General features: G+C 50.7%; 3 protein-coding genes across 3 annotated transcripts; 1 reads left to right on the forward strand and 2 right to left on the reverse strand.

Annotated features, from left to right (window-relative positions):
* The first annotated feature begins 2,214 nt into the window (after positions 1–2,214).
* On the forward strand, positions 2,215–16,480 carry LOC126572945 (aminopeptidase N). The gene is made up of 10 exons (XM_050232685.1): positions 2,215–2,998; positions 5,262–5,395; positions 10,188–10,356; positions 10,624–10,842; positions 11,770–11,921; positions 12,028–12,700; positions 12,775–12,967; positions 13,489–14,723; positions 14,782–14,925; positions 15,021–16,480. Exons 2-10 carry the CDS (start codon positions 5,368–5,370, stop codon positions 15,274–15,276), a joined length of 3,069 nt encoding a protein of 1,022 aa, XP_050088642.1. The 5' UTR covers positions 2,215–2,998; positions 5,262–5,367; the 3' UTR covers positions 15,277–16,480.
* A 203-nt stretch (positions 16,481–16,683) lies between these two features.
* LOC126573110 (zinc finger protein-like 1 homolog) lies at positions 16,684–18,384 on the reverse strand. The gene is made up of 5 exons (XM_050232986.1): positions 18,193–18,384; positions 17,961–18,072; positions 17,687–17,880; positions 17,435–17,627; positions 16,684–17,342 (listed from the first exon to the last, which is right to left on the reverse strand). Exons 1-5 carry the CDS (start codon positions 18,292–18,294, stop codon positions 17,050–17,052), a joined length of 894 nt encoding a protein of 297 aa, XP_050088943.1. The 5' UTR covers positions 18,295–18,384; the 3' UTR covers positions 16,684–17,049.
* Positions 18,385–20,126: 1,742 nt separating this feature from the next.
* On the reverse strand, positions 20,127–26,751 carry LOC126572994 (nose resistant to fluoxetine protein 6-like). The gene is made up of 10 exons (XM_050232752.1): positions 26,116–26,751; positions 23,127–23,273; positions 22,800–23,041; positions 22,420–22,708; positions 22,144–22,328; positions 21,538–22,061; positions 21,306–21,432; positions 21,050–21,239; positions 20,774–20,922; positions 20,127–20,696 (listed from the first exon to the last, which is right to left on the reverse strand). The coding sequence occupies exons 1-10, from the start codon at positions 26,540–26,542 to the stop codon at positions 20,535–20,537; spliced, it is 2,442 nt and encodes an 813-aa protein (XP_050088709.1). The 5' UTR covers positions 26,543–26,751; the 3' UTR covers positions 20,127–20,534.
* Positions 26,752–27,320: the final 569 nt, after the last annotated feature.

Here is a 27,320-nt window from a genome sequence, read left to right on the forward strand (position 1 = left end):
CACAGCGTGATCAGCAGAAGGAGAAGAAAAGGAGGGAATGAATGGGAGAAGACCGGAGCACGCAGACAGCGCACAGCATGCGCGACACCACGCGCGGTGACCGGCGATGATGCTCAAGAATGCACCGGCGCAGGCAGGCGCATGCAGCACCCGCACCGCGATGCGACATCCGGACGTCTGTCCGCGTGTTCGCGATGCGTTTTTTGCCATCCGCAGTGTGCACGCATCTAGCATCATGGCACCACGAAACCGCATCGGTCCTGGGTGTATAGCGTACTATAAATATCAATTTACTTCAAGGCTAGACGGGATGATTTCATCGGGCGGGCAGGCGGGCTAGTGCTGCCGCCACACTAGGGCGGGGGCCAGATGGAGCAACGCACCTCTTGTTCGCAGGTGTTCGCGTGTGTAGCTCCACGTGATCGTGAAAGGGCTAACGGTTTTTCGAACGAAGCTTTTTGGTGCAAGACAAAAAGAAAGAAGTACGATTTAACCGACGTTGAATTAAATGGGAACATGGAAGAATAGTTTGCCTCAGTTTAAAAACGTTAAAAAATAACAACAGCCCACAACGCCATTCAGAACACATCCTGCCATTTATTTTTCGAGGTGATTTGTTGATAACACGCCAGTCAATCTCACGGTCTATGGCAACGAAACCAAAGAGGTAGTAATTTGATGATGGCCTCTAGCGAAATACTTTTCACTGGAGCCTTCCCTGGAGCAGACTATCGCGAACGATTAAATCTCCACGTTTTAAGGGGGGGCTAAGGTTAATTTCAAGCCAAAAGAGAGCTCATTTTGGATGAGTTTTTGTGAAGCAATCTTTTAATGTTATTCTTTAAAGTGATTGTCATATTAAACTAACAGTTCTCAAGAATATTTGGATGCATTTTTGAGGAAGGATTTGTGCAATAACACATCCTCGTGGCATCAACTTGAGAAAGGTGTACACAGCATTTCATGTGATGCTTTTGACGATTCCGTCTATAATACTCCATCAAATAAAAGGGGTATTCGATTTATTTTGAAAGTTCCTGTTTTATAAATCAATTTCGTTCCCTTCAAAATGATCCCCCCCCCATCCCTTGTAATGCACTTGCGCCAAAGGATTTTCCAGTTTTGGAAATACTTTTAAAAAATCGACTTCAGAGGTCCTTTTTCGCAGCAGAGCTTGAATCGGCTTTATCTCTGCAAAAAGCGTGTCCTCAGAGCGGTCTTTTAAGGTGCTTTTTTAATAGCCAGCAGTCACATGGTGCTAAATTAGACGAGTGTGACAGTTTTGGAACGATATGAGTTGAGTTTAAGGCGAGAAAGTCACGGATAACGCTCTCTGACACGTTAGAGGTCCAACACATTTTTCAAAATGTAATTGATAAATTATCTGATCATGCCAAAATCATCTGCAAGGTCTCTAATTGTTTAGCGACGGTTTCCCAACACCATACATTTGATTTGTTGATCGTGAGCCTTGTCCAATTGACGTTGATGGTCGCGTAGGACGCTCTTCGTCTTCAACAACGTGTTCCCGGCCATCCTGGAAGTCTTTTTACCACTGGTAAACATTTTTATTTAACCAATCGTTGTCACCAAAGGCTTTCTGCATCATTCTTTACCTATCCACGAACGAAAGCGAAAAACGAAGCATGCACCATTAGTCGCTCACAAAAAAGTCATACCTAAAAACTAATAAATATTTTAACGAACAACTTTTACGTGCCTATCAACCCTTCGGTTGCATTACAGTTGGGTAGCCCAAAAATTCGCGGTTTGCATTGTTTGACCCTTTTGCTTTTTAATTTTTAAAAACGCCGCGCCTCCACTCTGATCCCGAGCGGGATCTCTCTCGCGCGCGCACGCACGCGCACGCCCTCGCAGCTCATCGCTCTCGCGGGCACCCTTTTCTCGCGGTATTGTAAAGGGCCAGCATCAAGAAACATGTACGGCTACACTCTCTCTCTCTCTCTCCCTCACATATACGCACTCATATATACTCCCGGCCGAACCTGAAACCGAACGGACCACGAACATGGCCCGAAGCATGAAAATTAGCTCGCCAGCATGGCACGGCGTGCTCGATCTGCGTCATCCGGGGGCGAAAAGGGGCGAAGGAGAGAGAGAGAAAAAAAGCAGTGGGCGAGTAAGAAGCTGCGAGTGAATGTGTGTGGAAGCTGCGGGAAAACGCGACGGCGAGCAAACAAACGGCGACACTTTTTGGACCACCGTCAGGCTGGCAAGTCGTCGTGTTGTCCGCGGTCTCGCGGTTTGTTGAACGGGTGCTGCTGCTGCTGCGTCGTCGTCGAAGGTAGTGTTTAGTGAAGTGCCTCAACGCCGGGAAGCATTTTTTTTTTGTGGTGGCTGATAACCAGAGGGTTATGCTGGGCCCAGTGCCGAAGTAGGCCACCCTCAGCACTCTCAACGCTGCACTCGGTGCTGACCTTAAAGGGTACAACACATTGGACGGTTCCTTCGCGGTTTCTTATCGTGGCGCCACTAGCCAAAAAGGTGGCCAACACCAACCAGTGTTGCCTCAATCGATCGGTGGGCTACTTGGTGCACCGAAAACAGAAAGAGAGAGAGAGAAAGAGTGAGTGAGTGCGGTGTTGCGGGAATAAAAACCAAGAAGACAAAAAGCGGGCCACCCTCGGGCGCGTTTGGAGCCACGCGCGAAGCGAAGGACGAGAAGGAACCAAACAGTGCCCCCGGGTTCCGGTGTGCGTACGGGTGTTTTTTTTTTTTCGTGTGTGCATTATCTTGTATCTTCGCGCGCGCAGTGCAGTGAACTGTCCGCAAGTGCGGGCGTGCGTGCGTGCGTGCGTGCGCGCGACATTGTGTAGCACGCCGGCAAAAAGGCCAGCCGAGAGACCATACTGCCGATCAACCCCGTTATCCGATCCTCAATTCAACCTCAATCAATCCAGTGGGTGAAGTGAGAGAAATTGACTCCAGACCACCGAGACCGCCCAGACGGGCCGGGTTTGCCGGCCGCGGTACACAAGTAAGGCACTACAAAACTAATTCAATTACATGCTGTGCGTAAGCTAGAATGCCGGGTTGCCGGGTGACCCTCCTCTGCTCAACGCTCAATCGAGTCACCAACAACGCGGGTACGCACCACGCACAATCCACAGGGAGAAAACAGGGACTGCCCAGAGAGTGGTCCAGAGGGCAAGCAGCTGAAGCATTTAACATCAGACTCTCTCCAGATCTCTGACCTCCTGAACCTGGACGGCGGTATCACGACGGTATCCCTCCAGAACGGTTGGGAATCACGTGGCACGCGTTTCGATGCGTGATTCAGGCAATGCTCACCTTTTTTGTGTTTTTCTGATGACCCATCACGACGCTACGATGGGCACCGTGAAATGTATCTTTTCGAAGACACGACTGCTCAAATGTGATGCCATGGATGAAGTTTTTATTACATCTTCCTCAAAATAGAACTAAATATGCTTCAAAGGTAGTAGTTTAATATGCCATTCATATGAAAAAGTAAAGATGAATGGTTACGCCACAAGAAATCATCAAAAATGATCCTTTTTTTTAGCCAGAAATAACCGAAGCACCCCCAAAGAACCAAGAACGACATTTTATTGGATAGCTTGGATTTGATAGTTATTCTCAATTCACAATTCGCACAACGAACCTACAAGTTAAAAGCTGTAAAATAATCCATAACAACAGAAAGATATACCGATGGGTATAGGTAGTTATTTGGCAAACGTTATTTTTATTGTAATCATCATGCTTCAAATATGTTCGAAATAATCGACGCTTGCCGTGCGAGATGCGGCTGCCCTCTCCTTATAGAAGGGTTGCGCGCGATCTCATCGCCAAAGGGTAGACTTAGTGTGTGGGTTGGGGCCATCGTCATCGGGAGAACTGTGGACCTGATCAACCAACCGCTGCACATCCTAGAACCTTCAACGTGGGTTTCATTTGCCGCATTGGCCAAAAGGAAATCGACCACGGTGGTCTAGTCGGTGGTCTGAATGTTGCTGTTATTGTTGTTGTCTAGCGTTCTAGAACAAATTGAGGGCAAACCGGTGATAAACCATCGTCTGGCTCTCTCTCTCGCTCTCCGTCCCGTCTTCGCAGACTCAAGGTGGATGCGGAAACGATGTTCGGTCACGCGAAATGTGCGACCTCCCCGGTGGCACAACCATTCACATTTCGCTCCGGGAAGCCATGAATCATTGGACACGCGCTGGCTCATAGAAAAAAAAAAAAAGAAGGTTAACGCGTGATGACGCAACCGTAGTTCGGCAACATTCCTGGAGTCTGCGAAACGGTCGATAGCGCCGATCGCACATCCTTTGCACTGTACAGTTGGGCACCGGTCTGGTGTTTTGGCTCTGTCGCGTTCCCGAAGTGTACGGAATGAAATGCGAGAATCGCGTGCGGTGCGTGCACACCGGTCCCGGGACCTCGATCCCGGCCGCATTGTGGGGTCTTGGGGACCGAAAGAAGATCAACAAGTGGTCTCCGTTCTCACCGCAGATTCCACTGCGTAACGAGCCGCCTCGTAGCGTGTACTTCGCGTAGGTTTCGCCCTTCTCGCGTGCATTTAACAGGAAGTGGGGACAATCCGTGGTGATCCGGGACGATGAAACCTTATGCTGGGCCACCCGGGGGCAGCTGGAACGAAGCGAACGATACCTTTTGCGGTCTAGCCCCTCTCCCGCTCACCATTTCGCACTACACCACATTCCCCGCACCACCTTACCCATTCCCGCTCACCTTTTTCCCCAAGAACCGAAACGGAACGCTGGCTTATCTTTGAGGGGAGAGGTTTTCTATTTGCTGTGCCCTTGATCGCTGTGTGCTGTGCGTATGTTGTTCATTATCATCCACCTCTCGGTACACGTACATATCGTTCCCTTACCCCACCACCGGCACCTACCATCACCTGAGCACACACACGTACGCACACAAGCACAGAGAGCTTGGCAGGCTTGTTGTCGCTGCGCTAAACTGTGGTATTTTTATCGAATCTACTATCTGGGCGCTCGCGTGTCGACAACGCCACAACATAATCAAACTGTCCCGGGGTGCTGGCATGGCATGACGAAAAGGTCCCCGTTCCCGGTGTTCCCGTTGCCGTGGACCGCGTGGTTGACGGAGATGCGGCAGCTGGGGTGACTCACCATGCATTCGCATTGTTGCAGTTTTTTTTTTTTATTATTCATCTTCAGCTACTGCTGCTGCTGCTGCTGCTGATAACGTAATATACTGATCTAACCTGTTCGTTATCGTTACAGACGAGAAGCTACGCGCATGTGAGTTCTAGTGCGTCTAAGGATTGCAAGGACTGCAAGCGATCGAACGACCGAACGACCGAAAACACCAAAGAACAATCACAAAAACATGGATCCCACCGGACACATTAACGAAGGCAAGTAACCGGGGAAGGGCTAAATTTGGTTAGTTGTAAGTGTTTCAAGAACATTGTGTAAATTGTTTGGATCAATCGAGGAAAAACAGATGAAGTTACGGATTTTTTAAAAACCGCTTTTCATACAAGGCAGCAAAAGCCAACGTTCTCAAACGTCGGTGCCCAGCGTAAAAACTACTGGACCGATCGATTTGAAATTTTTAACACATAATCTGTGCACTCTTTGCCAGGTAGTCCCGTTGAGATTTTGTGAAAATTGTTGGTACTTTTTTTAGAACAAATCTTTAAAGGCCGTGTGTTTAGGCAAAATCGCAAAAAGCATCTCTTTTTCAATTTTGAAAATCTGCGGAACCTTATGAATGTCCTACTGTCAGTGTTTTATCTCACAATCTTATCTAGTTTACGAAGAAACAATGGAGTAAATCAAGGGGGAAATTAAGGCCACTCGCAAAATAGAATAGAGAGTAGCAAGGAAAGGAAACAAGGCTGCAGCACAGCAGCCCTGTTTGCGAGACAAGACTCTCACAATAGGGGTCCTATGGCTAGGAACCGGGGATAAAAGGTGGCAGTATCACTAGCGCACGCTCCTGCAAAACGGGGGAGGATCGACAAACGGAAACAGGTGAAAGCGGATCATCCAGCTGCAAACAGCTGCTGCTGCTGTTGCTGCTGCCGTTTGGGATGAGATGCTGAGCTGGGAATGAAATATGTTCTGACGCTGCGCGATGTGATACTCTCATTGGCTGGCGAGCTGTTGTGTTACCACCTGGCCAGTGGCCACCATGGAAACCATTCTCTACTGCATTCGCATCGCAACAGCAGCCGGGGCCCCGGGCCGGGCCTGCTAATATTGTCTTAATGATTCACCTGTTTCACCTCCCGGTTTCCACCTTTTTGAGAACACACCCAGGGCCCCCGGGGTGTTCCTTATCTCACTGGTTGGCCTTACTCACCGGTCGCCGGGGCGTAAACGCGATGAGAAAGCGATTCGCCAATTCGATGCGCGGTTTGTTTTTGCGGCCACTACACGCTACGATAGTGCCATGTTGACCGTGAGGTGACACTTGATGGGGCCACTCTAGCCCGAACCAGTGCAAGCGAATGCAATGGCTACGCGATAAGGAGAAGGAAGTGAAGTGTGACTATCGCCATCTTGCAACCGTTGCACCGTAGCAACCGTTTACTGGTTCCTGGTGTTTGTTCTTTTCTTTTTTTTTTCTTCTGCCCGTTGCAATGGTGCAGTTGCATTTATGGAAGCAAACAGAATGCCGTACGTTTATGATGCTTCTCAAAAAAAAAAAAACAAAGTAAAACAATCTCCAAGACACGACCAGGAAACATAGCTCGGCTATGCGGCTTCGTCTACCCCCCCAAACCCACCACCCACCACCCACCACCGGAATATCTTAAGGTGCGCGGCCACAAGGGTGACTTTCACGGTAAAGTCAACCCTTTCATTGGCAACGAGTTGGGATGGGGAGCGAGTGGCGAAACTTGTTGGCATTAAAAAACCGAAAACCCGAACAGCCATCAACACTTAAAAAGTGATAAAAAAAGGGGTCCACAGTTCCTTAAAACAAATTAACAATTGATTTACTTAAAAAACCTGCTGTAAATAAACGGGTTAACGAATCCCGCTCAAACTTTGCACAACAATTAAAGACAGTTGTACCAACGTTGGATAAAACAATCAACTTGATCCGATTGCCCAGCCCGAATTAAATTCCGACTATTCCGGATACTTGTTTTTGTTTTCTGACGGAATGTAGATGGTTGTTATGTTTTGGTGGAGTTTTTTTTTTTCAAACGGAACGTTGCTACCGTGACCGTACACCTTAACGTCCGCTTCAACACCTTATCTCCGCCATGATAGGTTACGGTATGGATCCCCTGCCCGCGCGCCAGTGGGAGGCTTGTACTTTCCTTTCCTTTCCTTTCCTTTTTTTTTTGTTTCGGTCACCCGGGACTCACCCGGGAGTTGACGAACGGGCGAACTAAGAGAAGAGTGTCTCAGATTACGCGCGCGCCTCGCCACGCTGCCATATTAGCGGCCAAGTGGTGGGCGCTGGGCCGACCAGGCTGGGAGGGTGGGTGAGGGTCCGGTCTTTTAAGCTCTCACCACTGCCGCTCCCGGCCGCCTACCGTCAATCGATACCGGCATCGATATGGTGTCACGGATGAGGCACCGATCGGCTGTTGCGGTTACGTTCGTTCACGCCCCACCGGCCGCGCCGACCTAAACGCCCACCGTGGGGTTTGGGTTTGGCGTTCCAATCAGCAGACCAGGCCCAGGCCGAGAGCGGGCGAGCGAGCGAGCGAGCGTCGGAGGTGGTTCGCGAGCTCGCGTGAAACCAGGTTAAGCGTAGCGTGCTCTTCAGTTCAGCGCCGGTGCTGGTCAGTCCGGTCGCGGGGTGGCTAGCCGAACCTGGAGCCGGAGATTGTTCAGTTCGTGGGATATGCCCACGTGACGCGTTACCGTAAAGGGCCTGGGCTGGGCAGGGGTGTGATAAGTCTGGTTTGCAATATGACGGACCGTACACCTCCCTCACTAATGAACACATCTCGAACACCTTCCCCCTCCCTCCCTCCCCCCCCCGCGCAAAGGTGTTTCGAGAACACGGTCCCGAAATGACATCAGCGAGCACCTATCGAGATTGCTGTGTCTCTGTGTGGGTGGGATGGGTGGCTGTGTGTTTATCGAAGGTTTTATCGAGCAGTGCCCGTCCCCCTTTTCCTCCCGTTCGGCACCATCCGGCGAACGTGTGCGCGCGAGCGCCAAGCCAAGTTTTTTTTTTTTTTTTGTGAAGAACATTCCTTGGAGACCGTTCCTTGGTACCCAGCGGACTATGACGCGGCCGGTGCTGGTGCCGGTACCGGTGGTGTTTACAAGATCTTAAAGAAAACATTCTCCCCGTGCCGTCTTCTCGTGCCGTCGCCTCCACCCTCCCCATGGCGGGAATTGTGGATATTGGAAGTGCTTGGCGGCCACATGGAGACTTGGAACGGGGTCGGGGGGCGGAATAACTCCGGCGAGAACTATAATGAGAACGTTTACCATGGGCTGCGGACGCAGACTGCGCCACGGTGTCAATGGGGTGAGTTCTAAAACAAAACAAAGGAAGAAAGAAAGACGAGAGAAAGAGAAAGAGAGGGAGAGAGAAATAAAAAACAAGAGGAAACGAATGGTTCTAAATTCGTTCCGGGCACGTGGAAGGCGAACGTACGCCGAGCGCACCGAGTTGATGGAATGATCCATCGGTGTTGAGTGTGTGGAGGGGGGAGCGAGGGGGGCGGGGCGCTGGACACCAACAAAGTACGCGGTACCGATAGCGAACTCCAGCAGCAGCAGCAGCAGCAGCGATGGACGCATGACGAAACCAATTGAACGATCGTCGGCCCGGCCGTAGGCAATAAAACATTGATTTATATTTACGCTATGCTAAATGAGTGTAACGACACCACCATGGGCAATGGGCAGATGCGTCGTCGCGGATGTGTGAAGACGTTGCCCGGTGCCAGGATCGCCGCAAGACGCCAACCTCCGCGTATATTGCCCACCGCCGCACAGGAATCATCATGCACTTCGTCAACCAATTGGCTGAACGTGCCTGCGGTGCCCGATCGGAGGATTTTCCCGATGGGATGACCCTGGAAGGGGGAGAAGCACACCATAAGCATATCATAAACATAACTAACGGAGGGAGGTGACGTATTTTGATGAATCGCTGAATGTTGTGGCGCCATTGTTAGTCACGCGAGTCAGTGCTGATCGATCGGGTCCGGGGGGGGGCGAGAAAACGGAAGCCTATGGTGTCGGGTTTCTGCTCACGTTTTTATTTATTAATCACGTATTTAGTTTTTTATTTTGTTTTGTGGCACATGTTTTAAACATTTTCCCCCCGAATGTTGATCCTTTCAAGACTGTTGTATAGAAATTTTTGGATCAATCGAAGCAAAACTGACAAAGATACGGATTTTTTTATGCAGCTCGCCAGTTTGAAAAGCGTTTCCCCGAAAAATTAACGTTTTCAAAATCGGTGCCCAGCGTAAAAACTACTGAACCGATCGGTTTGGAAATTTTTAACACATAATCTGTACACATTTCACTAGGTAGCGCCGTCGAGATTTTGTGAAAATTGTTGATACTTTTCTACGCTGCCTAAATGTGACTGCCATGGGTGAAGTTTTTATTAAATCTTCCCCAAAAAAGAACCAAATATTCTTCAAAAGATGTACTTTAATATGCGATTCATTTGGAATAATAATGCTGAATGGTTGCGTCACAAAAAATCGAATATTATCCCTTTTTTTTAGCCAGAAATTACCGAAGCACCTCCCCCCCCCATTTATCGAGTAGCGAAACCACGCAATGTCATCACCACGAATCGTCACGGTACCGGTGCGCTATTTTTTCCCCCGTTTTCGTACACCAAGCTACACCAATGCCGATGTGTTAACGTCGATACGCATGCGAGGGGGGGACGCGCGTCAGTTCGTTCGTAATGTTTACTACCGCTCCAGAAAAATGCTTTCCGGGGGGAGGACTTTCCCGATGCAACATCCTTCCTTCCTTCTTTCCTTCACCCCCCCCCCCCTTCATCACGCAAAGCACCCACGTGGCGTCACTACGTCACAACATAAACAATGCACATCTGCATACGGCGGCCCAGCAAACCCGTGTGACCCCGTGTGACCCCGTCACTCCAGCCAGGTCCTCTCACTCATGCCCTGTGCACTCCACTCGTACTCCCTGACCAGCGGTATTTTACTTTCCCTCTCCCCGCATCCACAGGTGGCCCAATGAAGACGAAGAATGGGCAAAAGTACACGATCAACCAGCAGCCCCGTGGCCGTTACTGCTCCAACACCGCACTGGCCGTGCTGGGCGTCCTGTTGGCGCTGCTGTTTCTGGCAACCGTGACGCTAACGCTGGTGTTGCTGCTGCGGCAACCAGAAGCAAGGTAAGTCCACCTGCAACACCACCGAAACCGATCGAATCCCTTCCCCCAATATCTTTTCGCAGCCCCGTACCGCTGAGAGCTGTGGGCCACAGTATCTGGGTTCCTGATAAGATACCGTGGTGGTGGTGGTGGTGCGCTGCACGTCACTTATAATTTTTAAAGTTTTATCAGTTGCCTAACCGGATGAAACAAACAGGGAGAACGATTCTACGTGGCCTGATTAGTGAATTTACCTTCCGTTTCTTTTTTTTTTTTCTTTTCACACAGTCCCGACTGTGAGGTCTGTTGGCTGCTGGAACTTACCACACGTGCTCCGTCCGATCCGCGGCTCAACACCAAACAATACTGGGGTGCCCACCAGCGGCCGCATCCCACCATGCTGGACGATGGTGCTGACACGGACTACTCGGATTGGATGGAGGACGACGATGAGACCGAACGGAGTCGGGTTTCGCAGTCATCCGGCTGGTTGCCGATCCACTACAGGTGAGTAAGATCAAGTTTGTGTGCATGAAACACTAACTGTCTGACTCAACGCGATGACTCGCACGTTCCGTACCGCACGCACAAGGCACAATAACACCCGGGGGGGGGGGGGGGGGGGGGGGCACACCGTGACAAGCATAATCAGCATCATTCGGTAGTAAAAAAAAAAAGTGCCACCACTACGAACGAGACAGCAATGCACACAGCAATGCAAAAGCTTAATGATTTAGCATTAAATTTTTACGTCAGGATGTTCGATTCTTCTTTACATGGTATTGTGGCATTGCGAATTACCGCAGGATGTAGTCGATGAGTGGGGCGGATGAGCAAGAAACAATCGCCTGATCGATTATGGTGTAACAAACGGCACACACGCGGTATTGGCCACCGCGGATTGACGCTGTGCACCGCCCGCCATCACTGCACGGTTTTGCGGTTCGGAGAAATATAAATATTTCATCGGTGGAACCACATGTTGTGGAAAATAAACAGAACTGCACCGTCTTGCCCCGGGGCCTTGGAGCGGTCCGAAAGAGTTGGTTTTGCGTGCTGTGTTCAAGGATTAACCAGCGGCACACTATGTTCTATGCCAAATGAGATTTCTGTCTACTGTTTTGTTTTTTTTTTTGGGGGCGCTCTACACATCTACGCACACAGCTAATTGGGATTGTGTAATCACCCCTCCCGAACGCCCACCATGCGGTACGAACGAGGTTGAACATTGTAGCTCGTGTTGGCATTTCCAATCGAGAATAATAGAACAGATGAATTTGAGAAACAAAAAAAAAACATTATTGATAAAAACACATGTTGGGATTATGCGAGCTATGCTATGTAGGAAATGTAAACGCATCACAACCGAAATATATGCGCACAGGACTTTTTCCATAAGAACATTTCTGGTCAATCAATTCCCATCGCTTTCAGGTTGATCATCGAACCGAACATCGAACGATCGCTGAACAACGGTACCGTAACGATCGCCATAAAACCGAACCCGAACTGGGAAAAACCCCGGAATCAGCAGATACCGCCGATCGTGCTGGATGTGAAGGAAATCCGGATCCTCTCCTGTGAGGGTAAGTCATCCCTGCACGCCTCTTTGCCATTCATTTTGCAAAACACGCTCTCCCTTTCTCTCTCTCTCTCTCTCTCTCTCTCTCTCTCTCTCTCTCTCTCTCTCAGTGCTCGATCCTGCCTCATCCAAGTCGATCACATTCAACGCGTACTACGGTGTCAACAACCTATCGTACGTGATTGAACCGGTGCTGAGGGGGGCGCCCGGTAACCTCTCGGTCGAGCTGCAGTTCGAGAGCCGACTGAGCGATACGCTGCAGGGCTTCTACCGTGGTTACTTCCCCGACAGTGAGGAACCGGGCGGTCGGAGCTGGTTTGCCAGCACCCAGTTCTCACCGATCGATGCCCGGCGTGCCTTTCCGTGTTTCGACAGCCCGGAAATGAAGGCCACGTTCGCGATCTCGATCGTGCACCCGAACGATCGGGCGATGACGCTGTCGAACATGGAACAGATTGGCCACCAGTACGATGTGGGCCGGGCGCCGGATTACGTGCGGGAGGACTTTGCCATTACGCCGCGCATGTCCACGTATCTGGTGGCATTCATTACGTCGAACCTGCAGCTCGCCCAGCGCTCGGAAGGCTTCCGACCGATAGTGAACGTGTGGACGCGGGATGAGGTGCGCCAGCAGGGGAGTTATGTTCACCGGTTGACCATGCGGTTGCTACCGTTTCTCGAGACGTACTTCGGGATGCCGTACCATCTGCCCAAGCTCGATCTGGTCGCCGTGCCGGACTTTGGATTCCGGGCAATGGAAAACTGGGGCTTAATCACCTTCAGGTAAGGGACGGAGACGGCCGGTGGGTAAGCTGGGCTTCAAACTTAACTCGATTGGGGATTCACCACCACCACAGAGAATCAGCGCTGCTGGTGCCGGAAGACGACAACCGGAGCTCCTCGGCGAAGCACAAGGAAGCAGTGGCATCGGTGGTGGCGCACGAGCTCGTTCACCAGTGGTTCGGCAACCTGGTGACGCCGCGCTGGTGGAACGATCTGTGGCTGAAGGAGGGCTTCGCGACCTACATCAGTCACGTCGCCTTGAACGTCGTGAGTGTTGTGCGCAATTGGCCTTTTACAGGGCAACACATTTAAAAAACGCGATATCTTTTTTCATTTTTGTTTGGATTTTGTTTTGTGTAAAACCAAAGAATGTCGGGAATTTCATAAACTTTCAGAAACAGTTTCATTTTTTACGGTATGGTACTGTTTGGATGAATCTATGGTCTTGAGACCGTGCAGAGGTCTTGCTTCGCTTGGCCGCAAGTAATGAAATTCCGCACTTGGTTTTCTGTTGAATGAGAAACCATTCGTTATCCTGATGGTTTCTTCTTCCGTCTCAAGACCATAGATTCATCCAAAAATTAACATATCGATTAAAACTAAACTGATTCTGAAAGTTTATGAAATTTCCGGCATTTTTTGGTTTTACACAAAATAAAAATCCAAACAAAAATGAAAAAGACTGATGGCGTTTTAAACATGTGTTGTGCCAGTTTTTGCTTTGCCTCACCCTGTATACCTCGGCTAACCCATTCCATTCCATCCCTTTCCGGTCCATGTTGTTGTAGAACGAAAAACGCTGGCACATGTTCGAGTCGTTCGTGCAGAAGGAGCTACAGGAAGCGTTCGAGAAGGACTCGGACCGGAACTCCCACCCGATCTCGTTCCCGGTCAACACCGCGTCCGATATTCGGCGAATTTTCGATCCGATCTCGTACAGCAAGGGTGCAGCGATCGTGCGCATGATGGATAGCTTTCTTGGCGATGTGGCGTTCAAGCGGGGCATTCACCAGTACCTGCAGCGGTACCAGTTTGATAATGCGATGCAGGACGACCTGTGGGACATTCTGACGGCCGAAGGGCACCGGGCCGGTACGCTACCGACCGTGCTGGGCGTGAAGCAAATCATGGAAACGTGGACACTGCAGCCCGGCTACCCGGTTATCACGTTCGAGCGCAATGGCACCGTGCTTACCGTCTCGCAGCAGCGCTACCTGCTGCCGTCGCGCAATTCCAGTGACGATACACGCTGGTACATCCCGCTCACCATTGTGACGGAGTCCCAGCACACCCATGAGCCGCTGAAGGTGCACTGGTTCCCGTACGAGAATGCCACCATCCAGCTACGGGTGGACGTCGAGTCGGACGAGTACTTCTACGCGAACGCCGACCGGGCCGGGTACTATCGTGTCAACTACGACTACGTGTCGTGGAAGAAACTGACGAGCAACTTCGCCAAGCTGCCACCGCTCACCCGCATGCAGCTGGTGGACGATGCGTTCCAGCTGGCCCGGGCCGAGTACATACAGTACGACATACCGCTGACGCTGATACTGGTCGTTACGCAGCAGTACCGTGACATTCCGGCCTGGGCCGCCCTTTCCCGCTCGCTCGTCTACATCAACCACATGATGTCGCGTGAACCGGCGTACGAGGCGCTGCTGGCAGTGATGCGATCGACGTTGCGGCCGGCGTTCGATGCGGTTGGGTTCGAGGACCGCACCGACGATAGCCACCAGGATATGATACACCGGGAGCGCGTGGTTAACCTTGCCTGCCACTACGGCATCGACAAGTGTTCGGTACAGGCGCAAACGCTGTTCCGTCGCTGGATGACCGATTACCGGGACAACCGTATACCGCCCAGCCTGAAGGAGACAATTTACTGCACCTCGCTACGGGACGGTGGTGTGCCGGAGTGGAACTTTGCCTTCAAGCGCTACCAAGAGACGGACAGTGCGTCGGAGAAGGAAATCATTCTCAACGCGCTCGGGTGCACCGTGAAGCCGTGGCTACTGTCGAAGTGAGTGTTTCAGTATGTGCTCGTGGCGTGTAAATTCACAATCGCTGCCCTCTTTTAGGTATCTCAACATGACGATCAATCCAGCGTCGGGCATTTTGAAGCAGGATGGTGTACGCGCGTTCCAGGCTGTCGCCACCAATTTCGCTGGCAGCGATATCGCGTTCAACTTTCTCTACGAGAACATTGCCGAAATTAATGCCTAGTAAGCCAGGAATTGTGCTGTGAAGTTTTGCGAATTCTTCCATATAATTGACCACATTGCTTTGCTTTATTTCCCCCCCCCCCTCACGCTTTCAGCTATGGTGATGGCTTTTCGACGCTGTCGAAAATGATCGACTCGGCCACGCTGCTGATGAACAAACCGCACCACAAAGAGCGATTCGATCGGTTCGCGTACAAGGCGAAGCAGCTGGGACTGCCGACGATCGAGAAGTCAATCCGGCTGGCTAAGGAGCAGATTCTCAACAACATCTACTGGCGCTCGCGCTCGTACCATCAGCTGCAACACTTTCTCGTGCAGCTAATCAAAGATTTGAACTTCAATATGTACTAGTGGCGGCGACGCTCGCCCATCTACGGCGTGATTTGACTACAAGTTGCAAAGCTCTTTTCAGTAGGTATTAAGACACTGTCAAACGATTAATGGTAAAGCTTTCCAAAAAAAAAAAAACAACATTTAAACGATTAGTGATTAGTGTGAAAAGTTCGGAAGCCATCGCAGCAGCCGTTAAGTCGATGGGCAGTACTGTCAACCAAATATGCCTCGCATCGAAAACAAAAGAAAAGAAAAAACAAAAAACAACGAACCGAGAAAACGTTGTGCCTTTTTTAATCGGTTGCACTCGCCGTGCCACCGGTGTTCAATGTAGCCATACCAGCGCACCGGGCTTTGTGAACGTCAATTAATGTCTTGCTAGTTGTTCGTTCTGGTGGGCGCTTTAAAAACAATTATACGCTTTTCGGCCGTACCCGATACCAAAACAAACTGTAGGCAACAGTCACCGCGTGACCACATGCGCCGGTAGTTGGTCCAAATGGTGTTTACCGATGTGATTTGTGCAGCTGTTGCGCTGTATTCATAGAAGTAATGCTCGTAAGTGGGAGCATCGGTGCCTCGTAGTTTTTAAGCACACTTAAGATTTGTCTGAAGAAAGGCAGTTACGAAAAACAAAAAAAAAAAAAACTAAGGAACGCAAGCCAACAACGACGTTCATACTATTTTTTGGAGACTGTTTTAGGTGTTAGCGCTGATTAACTCCGTTAACGTGGACGAGTGTTCAGGCGATCTATATTTAATCTTTGTACCGACGCTGGCAATATGTACACGCTGTGAAAGAAGGTCGAAGGCTCAACCTCACTGTCTTCGGAATGCACCAGACTTCGTGCAGCTTGCATGATGCAGCATACCTTGTACGACGTATTACTTGTTTTAGAACTATGCAAACAGTATTCAGTTTGGAATTGGTGATAGTTCGATCATACATATATATATATATATTCGACAGATATTTAACACAGTTATCACGATGCCATAGTTTATGAGGAATTCAATAATAAATATCCAGAATAGTTACCCTTAAGAAGAGGAAAGATTAAGCACGGGCAACGGTGAGTGCTTATCGTATTTATACCACAATGCTTGCTCGATAAATAGCAACATCCTTTGCGCGTCGCAATAACGCACATAGAACAGTTATTTTCTCTTTATCGAAACAGCAAGTGTTACTGTAAGCCATAATAAACGAGCGTTGAGCATACACATGCGTTTTTCTTTCATCTTTTGATACCACTTGCTTTTATTCGGGGGTTTTGATTGATGACAAACGGGTTGATCCTCTGCTCTCGCTTATGTGCCCGAGGGTTGATAGGAGGTGTTGATTGGCGGTTTGAATATGAATAGAAGAAGAAAATTCCAATCGGCTGCTACAATTCGCTGCGCTGGAGTAATGAAACCAGGGTCTGGAATATTTGAATACATGTATTTGACATCGTGTTTGCTGGTTGCACCGCATCGCACATGCTAGAAATGAAGTTGCGCTGCGAAAATAGAATAACTCCGGCCTAGAAGGGAATGATTATCGGTTTTTTTCTTATCCGTTTCGTATTCAGCACTGTAGCATAAAATGATATTAAATGAATCTTAATCCACCATTTGGTCGGTCACCTAATTCGCTGCTCATTGTTTGCCGGATCTATCGCGGGCGTTCCGTAGCATATGCGCATTCCCATCATATCGTCCTCGATGCCCTTGTGAATGAATGGATGGGCTAAAACCGTTACAGTTAGCTTTAACAAAAGGCTCTCCGGGTCACCGCAGTAAACACTATCACTCTTCCGCTCGTGGCAAATTGCGATTCGGGACGAAACCACCGATCTCATCGTCGCCACCGCTGCGACCAAGCGTGGCCATCACGTAGACGATACAGAGAAACCCGATCATACCGGTGGTAACCAGAAACCAGGATTTCCGCCAGATCGGCTTCGCCGTTGGTGCGTACAGTCGGCGTGACCAGCGAGAGAAGATTTCCTGCGGCGTCCGGCGCTTGTATTTGTTGTCATCCCGATCGGAGCCACCGATCGGTGATTCACGCGACAATAGCGTTACCCGGCGGCTATTTGCTGCCAGGCGAGAGCAATAAATGGGCGGTAGAGGTAGAAGGGAGAAGAGCATTAATCTTCTGATTACTTGGGTCTGCGACTCGGCTGCTTACCTATATTCACATACGGATCGAGGTTGACTATCGAGTGTGGTGCTTCGGGGCGCTCCTTGCTGACTAGTGCTGCAGTATTGATCGATCGATTCTGGGTCGTCGCACTGGAACTGATGTGGCTTGCTGCGGCTAGAGGGCCAACGTTAGAGGCGGCACCCTGGTAGCCGCTTCTCACGTCACTCTCATCATGCAGCTGCAAAGATCCGGCGGTAAATACGGGGTCCCGTGTGATAATATGCGCCCGGAACCTACCAAGGGTAAACCTAGCTCGTTTCTGCCCCAATTGACCTGCCCCAGCCGCACTCGCAGGACGTCGGCCACGGGAGAAACAAGGTTGCCGGGTGGAAAGATAGGATCGCTGCATGTTGGACAGGTGTGACCTCCCGGGGCCGTGTTCTCCGGCAACAGCTGCTGCCTAGCATTCAAGCATTTCCAATGAAATACGTCTGCATCGATTGTGGCAGCGCATAAACAAAGGGAAGTTAGTACAGCTATCGAAAGATCTTCCACACAACGCAACACTTACGGTAGCATATTAGCCGTACGCAGTCGTCGGTGCTCCGGGGACTGCCGCAAAGCGTGCAGTTGGACCCAAAGTCGCTATCCTTCAGCCACTGGATGTACGATTGAACGGTGCACTGGTGGTTCCGGCAGCGTTGATTGTTTGGTGCGTTGCGTGAAGAAGTGAACGTGAGGGAAGTGCATCAGCACGCAGTTTCATTTGACTAGCCCACCCATTCCGTACCGTATCGGCTTACCGTGGTGTGGTTGACGACCATGCAGTTCTCGCACACGTTCACCCGATGCTCGAAGCAGAACTGTGTCGTCACTTGGCGTTTAGGACATTTGCAGAGGCCCATACTGATGCTGTTCTAGAAAGGATTCGGTGTCCCGCTAGCGCTCAACGTTCCACACGGGTCGGCCACGTCTATTTTCTTACCGTGACGTCACGATGCTCTGTCAACCCGTACGACAGAACTCGCTCACGCACCACTCAAAGTCCTCGGTTAGTGTTTAATGGGAAGCTAATGGGAGCCTAACAGGAAGGAAATCCTGCTGCTGTTTACAGGACTTTTGCGCATGTATTGGTTCGGTTCCCTCCAAGATATTTCGGATCAACATGAAGCACGCGGAAGCATAATTTCATTTTCACCCATTTTATTTTCACCTTTCGATCGAACACTCTGCCTCGCAAAACACCACTCTTCGCCCAACAATCCTCTGCTTCGCTGCCTGTCCGACGCTGATTGATGCCAGGATGCTGCCAGGATGCTGCCAGGATGTTGCCAGAATGCTGCCAGGATGTTGCCGAATAAAAGAACAACATGAATGGTCATGATCAGATTTGTTCAACAGAATATTTTTCAATTTCTTACCATTTTCCGTTGTCGCGCATGCCCACAAACAACCTGTCCACGGGTTTAGATGCTCCGTAACACAAACGAATGATATAAATTCACAGCAAAACTAGCTTTTTCTTCAAAACATTCGAATGCACGAGCACAGAACATTCTACCTCTTACCCCGCGCTGGTGGGTATTTTTTGTGACACACATTTTCTTCTTAACATTTTCCCCTGAATGCTGATCCTTTCAAGAACACTGTGTAAAATGTTTGGATCAATCGAGGAAAAACTGACAAAGATACAGAGTTTTTTTTTAAATCCGCGCTTCATACAAGGCTCTATAGTGATGGGCGCTTGGAATCGCACCCACGATTCCACGCCTGCAAAAAATCGGAGCCGATTACGGGCCCCCCGAGTCGACTCCGACCTAGATCGATTCCGGGAATTTCTAGGGGGGGAAGTTCGGCGCAGCGCAGTAGTGACTGTGCTTCTGCTTTGGTACGCCATTCGCCGTCGATGTTGATTGTTTTGATTTGGCTCTGGCGCCATCGATCACGCTTAGCTATCGCGGCTGGCGATGACCGATTCCGAGCTCCCGAGTCGTCTCCGACCCAGATAGATTCCGGGAATTTCGGGGGGGGGGGGGGCAAGTGCGGCGCAGCGCAGTGACTGTGCTTCTGCTTTGGTACGCTATTCGCAGCGTAGTCGTTGATTGTTTTGTTTTAGCTTACGACTTTGTTTACGTTTTCGCGGCGGTCTACCTGCGCTGCTGGGCTCCCGTCTAGTAGAGCCATGGTCACATAATGAGGGAATTCCCCAAACAATTAAACGTCGATCGTGACCATTACAGTATAGCGAGACGCCATCGGCGCCTGGCGCCTCTCGATTCCGGGAATTGAGTCTTGGAGGGGGGCAAGTGCGGCGCAGCGCAGTGACTGTGCTTCTGCTTTGGTATAGCCATTTGCCATTTGCGCTTCTTTTACATTAAAGAGGAGTTAGCGGCTTTTTTGTTTTGGCTTGGTATGTATTGATTAAATCTTTCATTGATTAATTAATAAATCGTTGTTTGTGGTTGTTTTGAAAGAAGACAAAAAACGGTAGGAGTGAAAGAGATAGCATGTACTCGAAGGAAAAAAATCTACTGCTTGAAAAAACAGTTTGTCATGGGGGGCAACATAAAACAAATCATCGCCCAACTGTCATGCTGGGAATTCGCCCGCACCTCCCCACCCCTCCTGACCCAACCCTGTAAAAGACCAACAAAATCGCCTCAATAAGAAGGATTCTTTGGGTCCCTGTGACAGGACGATCGCCGTCCCTTTTCCGGGGACGAACAAGACTCCTTAGTTAGGTTTTATTTAGGCGTTTATTTATGCGACTTTTATGGTAGGGTAGCGGTAGGACGAATTGCGGGTTTTGAAAACTCAAATTCAAACCTAACGGACGTCCAGCATCATGCACGACGTAGAAAATACACAGCTTTCGGTTAAAACAAAACACATTTTTTAGAAACCCACTCTCACGTGTGTGCCAGCGAAAACCGGTACACGTAGTTGTTATAGTTTTAGTGTTCAGCCATTTTCTGCACAAGCACACGTGGCGTGGCTCGCAGCTATTTACTCTACGTGTAATATTAACATCTATTTTGTTTTACAAAACACATTCAAACCCGGTAAGCCTTGAACCGGGCACACTTCCTTTCCTAATACTAATCCGTTCTAATATTTAAATCGTTGCACGTGATCGCCCCTGTGCCTACCGGGCAGTGCACGCAGCTGCTGCCTCAGCCGGAAGCCCTGCTGAAGTGCGCGATTTGCTGGGGAAGAGCAGCTTTTTCAGGTTGATGAAGGGCGTTTCGAACAGCACCGTGAGCAGGAACGACGCCAGGAAAACCACCAGGTACTCGTTGGTATTGAACTGCAACGCGGAAAGAAGAGGAAATGGATGGGAAATGGTAACTTGCGGCTTGCTCCCATCACGGCGCCAGTACTCACGAGGACGGCCGGCACAAACTCAAAGTACTGCGGTGCCCGGGTGCGGCCGACGTTGTAGAAGAAGATGGGAAACTGCGTGAGGTAGACGGCGTACGATATCCGCGTGGTAACGCGGAACCCACGCCAGGAGAAGAAATCGATTACCTTGTCTGTCACAGGAGGCAGGACGAGAATCAACAGAGAGAGAGAGCGAGAGAGAGAGAGAGAGAGAGAGAGAGAGAGAGAGAGAGAGTCAGTCATAGAGGTTGAACGGTAGTTGGGCGTCCCAGGCCGTACTTCGATAGCCCAGGTGAGCGGTGAAGACGGTCCAGGCAAAGAACAGACACCAAGCGATCGGCGAGAAGGCGGCGTAGCTGGCCGCATGCATCGGATCGTACACGTAGTGTATCGAGCCCATCGGTGCCGGTCCGAAGAACGCGACCGCAATCGATAGACTGCTCAGGTACCAGCCGATCTTGATTTGTCGCTACAAAATGAGAGACCGTTGTATGAGCGACACGCCGTTACCCTTCACCACAGCCAAATCTCTTACCACGCTCAGTTTGATCGTTTTGTACCTGGAGCACACGTAACCCAGGATCACTCCCATCAGGTACACCGTCACGCGATAGTACGGCAGCGTGTACATATGGTCGGCGGTGTCAAACAGTTGTTTCACTCTGGGAAATGAATACAAAGATTGGATTGAATTGGATTGGATAGTGAAGAGCGATTTCTTTTGGTTCTAGCTAGCCGAAGCCGGCCAGCGAAGTGGTGGTACACACGATGTTCCAAAGTAAACGTAGTTGGCCAGCCGCAGACTGTAGGTCGTGTAGAACCGGTGCACCGTGGTGAGGCTGGCGATGGCACCGAGTGCGGCAATACCGGGCCGGGGCCACCGCCACACGAGATAAATGAAGAGCGGCGCTATCAGGAACAGCTCCGTATCGATGCCGACGTGGTGCGTGTGCGTGAGGCACATGTTCCCGAAGCCGAAGTAGTTGTGGATGAACAGCATATTACGCCACCAGTACCGCTTGCAGATCGTACCGTGGTTCGTGACGACCAAGTTCCACAGTGGCCCGGTCCCAAGAAACGGCAACACGAACGTACAGAACAGTATGAGGGCACCGAGCGGTGGCATGATGCGCAACAGCCGCCCAATGTACTCCTGGTGCAGCCGTACCCGCTGGCCCCGCTGTAACCGCTCGACGAACGAGAAAGTGGTGAGAAAGCCACTGAACATGATGAACGGATCGGTGAAGATGGCTGCCGCCCGGCCAATCACCGTCCACGGTTGGCCCAGGATCTGCGCGCAAGGGATTCGTAAGAGAAGAAGAAGAAAAGTGAGAAAAGAGAGCGAAGCGGAGGAACAGAAGCTTGTGACGTACCTCGCTCATCTCCGTCCGGTTGACGTACGGGTTGAAGAAGAGGGCCATCGATTTGTGGGCAATCAGCAGCAGCATCGCGTTCAGAAAGCGTATCCCGTGGACGCACGCGATATCGTTGCGTTCCTCCTTCAGGCAGACGATCGAACGGGTATTTTTAATCAACGAAAATGCCGTCAACCATTCCGCTGGTGATGGATGGATGGAGGGAAAAACAAAAAAACACGTTAGCCCATTAGCAGAGGGACCGCGAGCGCGAGCCCCAGCAGCGCCCTTTACCTTTACCGGGCACCCGGTAGTCGTAGAGGGTGGCGGCCACCACCAGCACTCCGTAGAGGGTGAATCCCGCCCACACCAGCACGGTCCGGTCGGTGAAGTAGTCGTGCCAGAGCTGGTGGCGCGTTTGGCAGAGGGCCGGGTTTACCTTCACCTCCGTCTCGATGCCGGTGCCGGCGATGTACTCGGTGAGGAAGTCGGCGAGCGATGCCTGCACATCGGCCGCCGTACACCCGGCCGGTACGCACAGGGCCCAGTGTACGGTCGAGAAGCGTGGCACACGGTGGCCGGGCTGTTAGTTGGCGCGGGGTACAACACAAGATCAGCAGTCAGTGAGCGAGCGTGGTGAGCGGAGCGAGCGGAGCGAAAGGGAGAAAACTTACATCGTGCAGATTGCTCTTCAGCATCCGGTGCGCTTGCACCAGATCGAACAGGTACTGTAGCAGGACGGTGTTTGGCTTAACCGTCGGTTGTACCTCCGCCATGCAGTAGCGACCTGCGATGGCTTGACCGTCCCGGGCATCACCGTCACTCTGCTGCAGCCGGACACACTGATCAAAGTCACCGTACTGGTTAATGTTTCCGTTCAGGATGCCATGGCTCAGCTTGGCGCTCGCATCGTGCACTGGGTAGAGCAAAATATATATATATATATATATATATGTATAGATAAATGAGAAAGGAAACATCGTGGAAATAAGAAAACTTACTCCGGAGTGCCCACAGCTGCGAATGGCGGTACGAGCGGAGGAAATGGGCCGACTGGCGTTTGCACTCGGCCGACACGCGGTCACTGTACGCCGGGTTGAACGGTGCGCTCCGGCTGAACACCTTCGCATTGAGAGAGGCGATGTATTCTAGAGAGAGAAAACAATGGGAGTTTGATTCATTAATCGATCCGTTCCAGGTTATGAGAATCTATAGGGGGAAAACTGGAAATGTAATGCTGGGGAAAGAGATTGAGCTGTCACTGGCAAAAAAACCAACATTTACATCTCTTTCAAAAAAAAAAACTGCATGGGCTAAAGGTCATCCCTGAAGCTGGATGATTTTTTAAAAAGTATTTCCTAAACTGGAAAATCCGCTGGCGCATGTGCATTATATCGAAGGGGGGGATTTTGAAGGGCACGAAAATGATATGGATCTCATTTCTCTAATGCCAGGAATATTCAAAATAAATCGTAATTCTTGTTACTTTCGTGACACAATAGTAGATATTGTTTTTCTTTTTTAAACCGTCAGCTCAATGTGGACTCGCTAGTTACCTAGGGCTAGATTTTTCTCGTGGCGACACTAGAAAATAAAATCTAACACCAGATTGTACGATAAGGGCTCTTACAGTCCGGACAAGCGGATAAGAACGCTGCGCAACGCGACGTACGAGCACGAGAGCCTGTTCCACAATTTCTTCCAGGCTTCTTTTTGTTTTAAATTTTAATTGAAATGTCAGTGAGCCAGATCGCCCGCATTAGCGGGCCACCCGTTTTCTGCACCGCGCGCTCGGCGTCATTGCGCTGCGTTTGTCGCGTAATCGCACACAGAGAGAACCCCGCGCGCGGGGTGCGGGCGTACGGAGGGCAGGTTTTCGATGGTAGGCGAAATGCTGCCGTGCATTTTAATATCGCCATTGTCCTCGCTCGATCGATCGAGGCGTCTTGAGCGATCGAATGTCAACGAACAGCCAGGGCGGGCACGCACGCACGCATGCACGCACGGAGGATTGCATAAAACCAGACTTCAGAAACGACCCCCCGGCCCCCCTCGGTCCCATCCCACCACGTTACACAACTGACCCGGGCTGGCTTATCGCCTCCCGGTAATCGGGGGACCCTTTTTCTTCCCGTCAAAATAAAAAAAAAAAAACAAAACAACAACCGAATCTTTCGCTGCTTCATTTTGGATTAGAATAAAACACCACCCACCCACCCACCCAACAGAAACCCTTAAATGTTTCTCACCTTCACCTGCTCTCTCTCCCCGGCAAAAAAAAAAGAGCGCCGAAGGGGGGGGGGGGGGGGCGAAATGCAAGATGCCAACAGCCTTGAGCTCACCGTGCCCATTGCCGCGCCTCGCCTCAGTCAGACGCAGATTGCCCGCTAATGTCTGGCCATTTAACGCTGGCGATCTCGGGCGATTTGATCCCGGTCAGCAGAGCCGGCGTTTTTTTTTTCTTTTTTCTTTTTTTTTCGTTAGTCTCATGTGTGTTTGCGGGGCGCTCGGCCTCCTCTAGCGCTGGCGGCGATCGTGAGAGATCGCGAGTGTCACGGCCACGGCCTGCATTAGATCGGTAACCGGGTAAACAGTAACCTAGCACCGTACTTGATCTTTAGCGCAAGTAGCTGCAACTAGCGCAGGTAATAGTATGCCCCCCCCCCCGCGGGGGGGTTTATAAGGCGGCGAAGGTCGCCGCGCGCACACACGTGTGTGCGCCAGCCATCTAGCCAGTCAGCGTGCCGTAGCCAATGCCGTGTGGGAGCGCGTGGGAAACGCCGATCAGCGCCGATGAGCTGGTGCTGATTTGGTACCCTTGTTGTTGGGGGTTCTCTATTTTTTTTTGGGTTTTTTATGCGTCGTGTTTGGGGATTTTTTTATATGTGACCTGTTGAGGTTTTTTTTTAGTGGTTGTTATATTTTCCCATCACTGTTTAACCTTACAAGTGTACAACGTGTAATCCAACAGAAATTGACTATTGAAGAATTTTGCCTTCCGCCAAAGTCGTTCAAAGTCGTACACTAGATCGTACCTTTTTGGAACATTCTCTGTGCCCAAGTTACCCCCCCCCCCTCCTGTATTCTCGTTGTTTTTTTTTTGTTATCAAAAGCTGGGTGATATCGTTTTTGTTTTTAATTCTCGAAACTCGTTACGGAAACTTGTTTTAAGTGAAAAAAACAACCCTAACATCCCTTCCTAATGCAACTTCCCTGGGGGGGGTGGAAAACTGGTGGAAATTGAGCACATACTCGCCCTGGGGCTACCAGCCAGCACCAAAGGGGATAATCTAGTAGCAAATATTGCGCAATTGACGACCTAAATAAAAGCTAAAACACAAAATTTAGTCGAATGATTGACATTCGTCACTCAACAAAAAAAACAACGAAAAACACTTAAAAAAAAAAGGAGTGCACCTGTCTTTGACCCGAATTAAAATACCGCTCCCACCCCGTTCGCTTCTTCTTAACCCTTGCCCGTTGTCGAAAGGATGGAAAAAAAGGGGACGGTAAGTCCCGCCCCACCGGTCGGGTGCGCATCCGGAAGCACCATCCCCATATACACAGCGCACCGTTTAGCGTAACAGCGCACAAAACAGCGGCGCAACAGCAGCAACAGCAGCAGCAGTGAAAGTTGGCGACTTGCGCGGTGAAAATGTGCTGACACTGACACAGCTGTTACTGCTACTGCTACTGCTGCTGCAGCTGACGGCCTGTTTGTTGCTGAACAAGCACACAAAACAGATACAGACACGCTTACTGAAAACACCCGTGCCACTTCCGGGCGTTTTGCCGGTTTGTCATGAGCTGGTCAGCCAGCTCATTTGCTGAGTGGCCACCGGCTGCTGCTGCTGCTGCTACCGATCCCGTTTCGGATGCTGGCTCCACTAGGCCGTGCGGTTTGTTGATTGATACGATACGAAGGGCAGATTTGATTGATGGGTAGAGGGATGGCCGCTGTGTTTGCGCGTGAACGAGCAGCTGGCTTACCTGCGTCAGTGGCATGGAAATGCTGTTCCTGCTGCTCCTGCTGCTGCTTGAGCTCCCCGTCACGGTTGCTGCCCAGGTCCAGCAGATAGGCATCAAACTCGGATAGCTGGACCAGCGGAGTGTCGGGACTGCCTTCAACATCGCTGCCATTCACCGGCAGGGCTGCCAGGCTGCTGCTGCTGCTGCTGCTGCTTGGGGTGGTGTTTCTGCTGCTGCTCCAGTCCGTGGCCGGTACCGTACCGAGCAGCCCGATCGGTTCGGTGTCCGGGCGCGACTCGGTCAGATAGATCGAGCTTAGCATGGAGGTCAGCTGCTCCCGGGTGTAGTCATCCGTCTGGCACACGTTACTGAACGTTGCATCCGTTATCGTGGTCCCCAAGCAGAGAATCGCAGCCACCAACGTGGCCACCATCACATTCTGCGCCATCACTGCGCAGTCACACAAAAAAAAAAACACCCCTGCCCTGGGCCTGGTATCACTGTATTAGTTAGCAGAAGGATACGACGAACAACACCCACAACAGCACAACAGACAACGTGAAAGGATGTGCGACAGGTCGCGTGTCGCCACACGGAGAGAGAGAACCGCACACAAAACACTCCCGGCGCGCCCACGATGATGTTACTGGCTGGCTGGCTAGCTAGCGACTGACACCATGCACTTGTCGCCCATGTGACTACATAGTGTACTGGTGTCTTTGGGTTGTGCGCGCGTGCGTACGCTACACTACGTACACCCGTACTTCGCCCTCCCTCTCAGCTCACCACGTACTCGATTCGCTGCTGCTGTTGCTGCTGCACATCCAAGGTCTGCGGGTCTGTTATGTGAATCGTCAGCGAAAGGGAGACCGGGTGGAAGGGTTTGGCAATAGATCAGCATATCAGAAGCTGCCTACGGTTCTAGTGATCTTTCCCTTGGGATATCTTTTTCTTTCGTTCTTCTGTGGAACTTTTCCGAGCAACAAAGCATCGCTCGGTGCTTGCGCGCACACACATATGACTAGGCTACCAGTACTACCACCACCACCACCACCACCACCCCTCCTTCCCCTCTTCTGCTACGTACCGTTGGTGGTTTTATTGCCCAGTGTTTCAACGCGGCAATCGGTGCTTTATGATATGCGCGAGTGGATTTACGAAAAAGCATCACGTACCGCCCCGTGCGGTGCGATGGCGGCAGCTCAGCCCGTGGGGATGGCTGCGAC

The sequence above is a fragment of the Anopheles aquasalis genome, chromosome X (genome assembly GCF_943734665.1).
Source record: "Anopheles aquasalis chromosome X, idAnoAquaMG_Q_19, whole genome shotgun sequence".
In the NCBI taxonomy this organism is placed as follows: Eukaryota; Metazoa; Arthropoda; class Insecta; order Diptera; family Culicidae; genus Anopheles; species Anopheles aquasalis.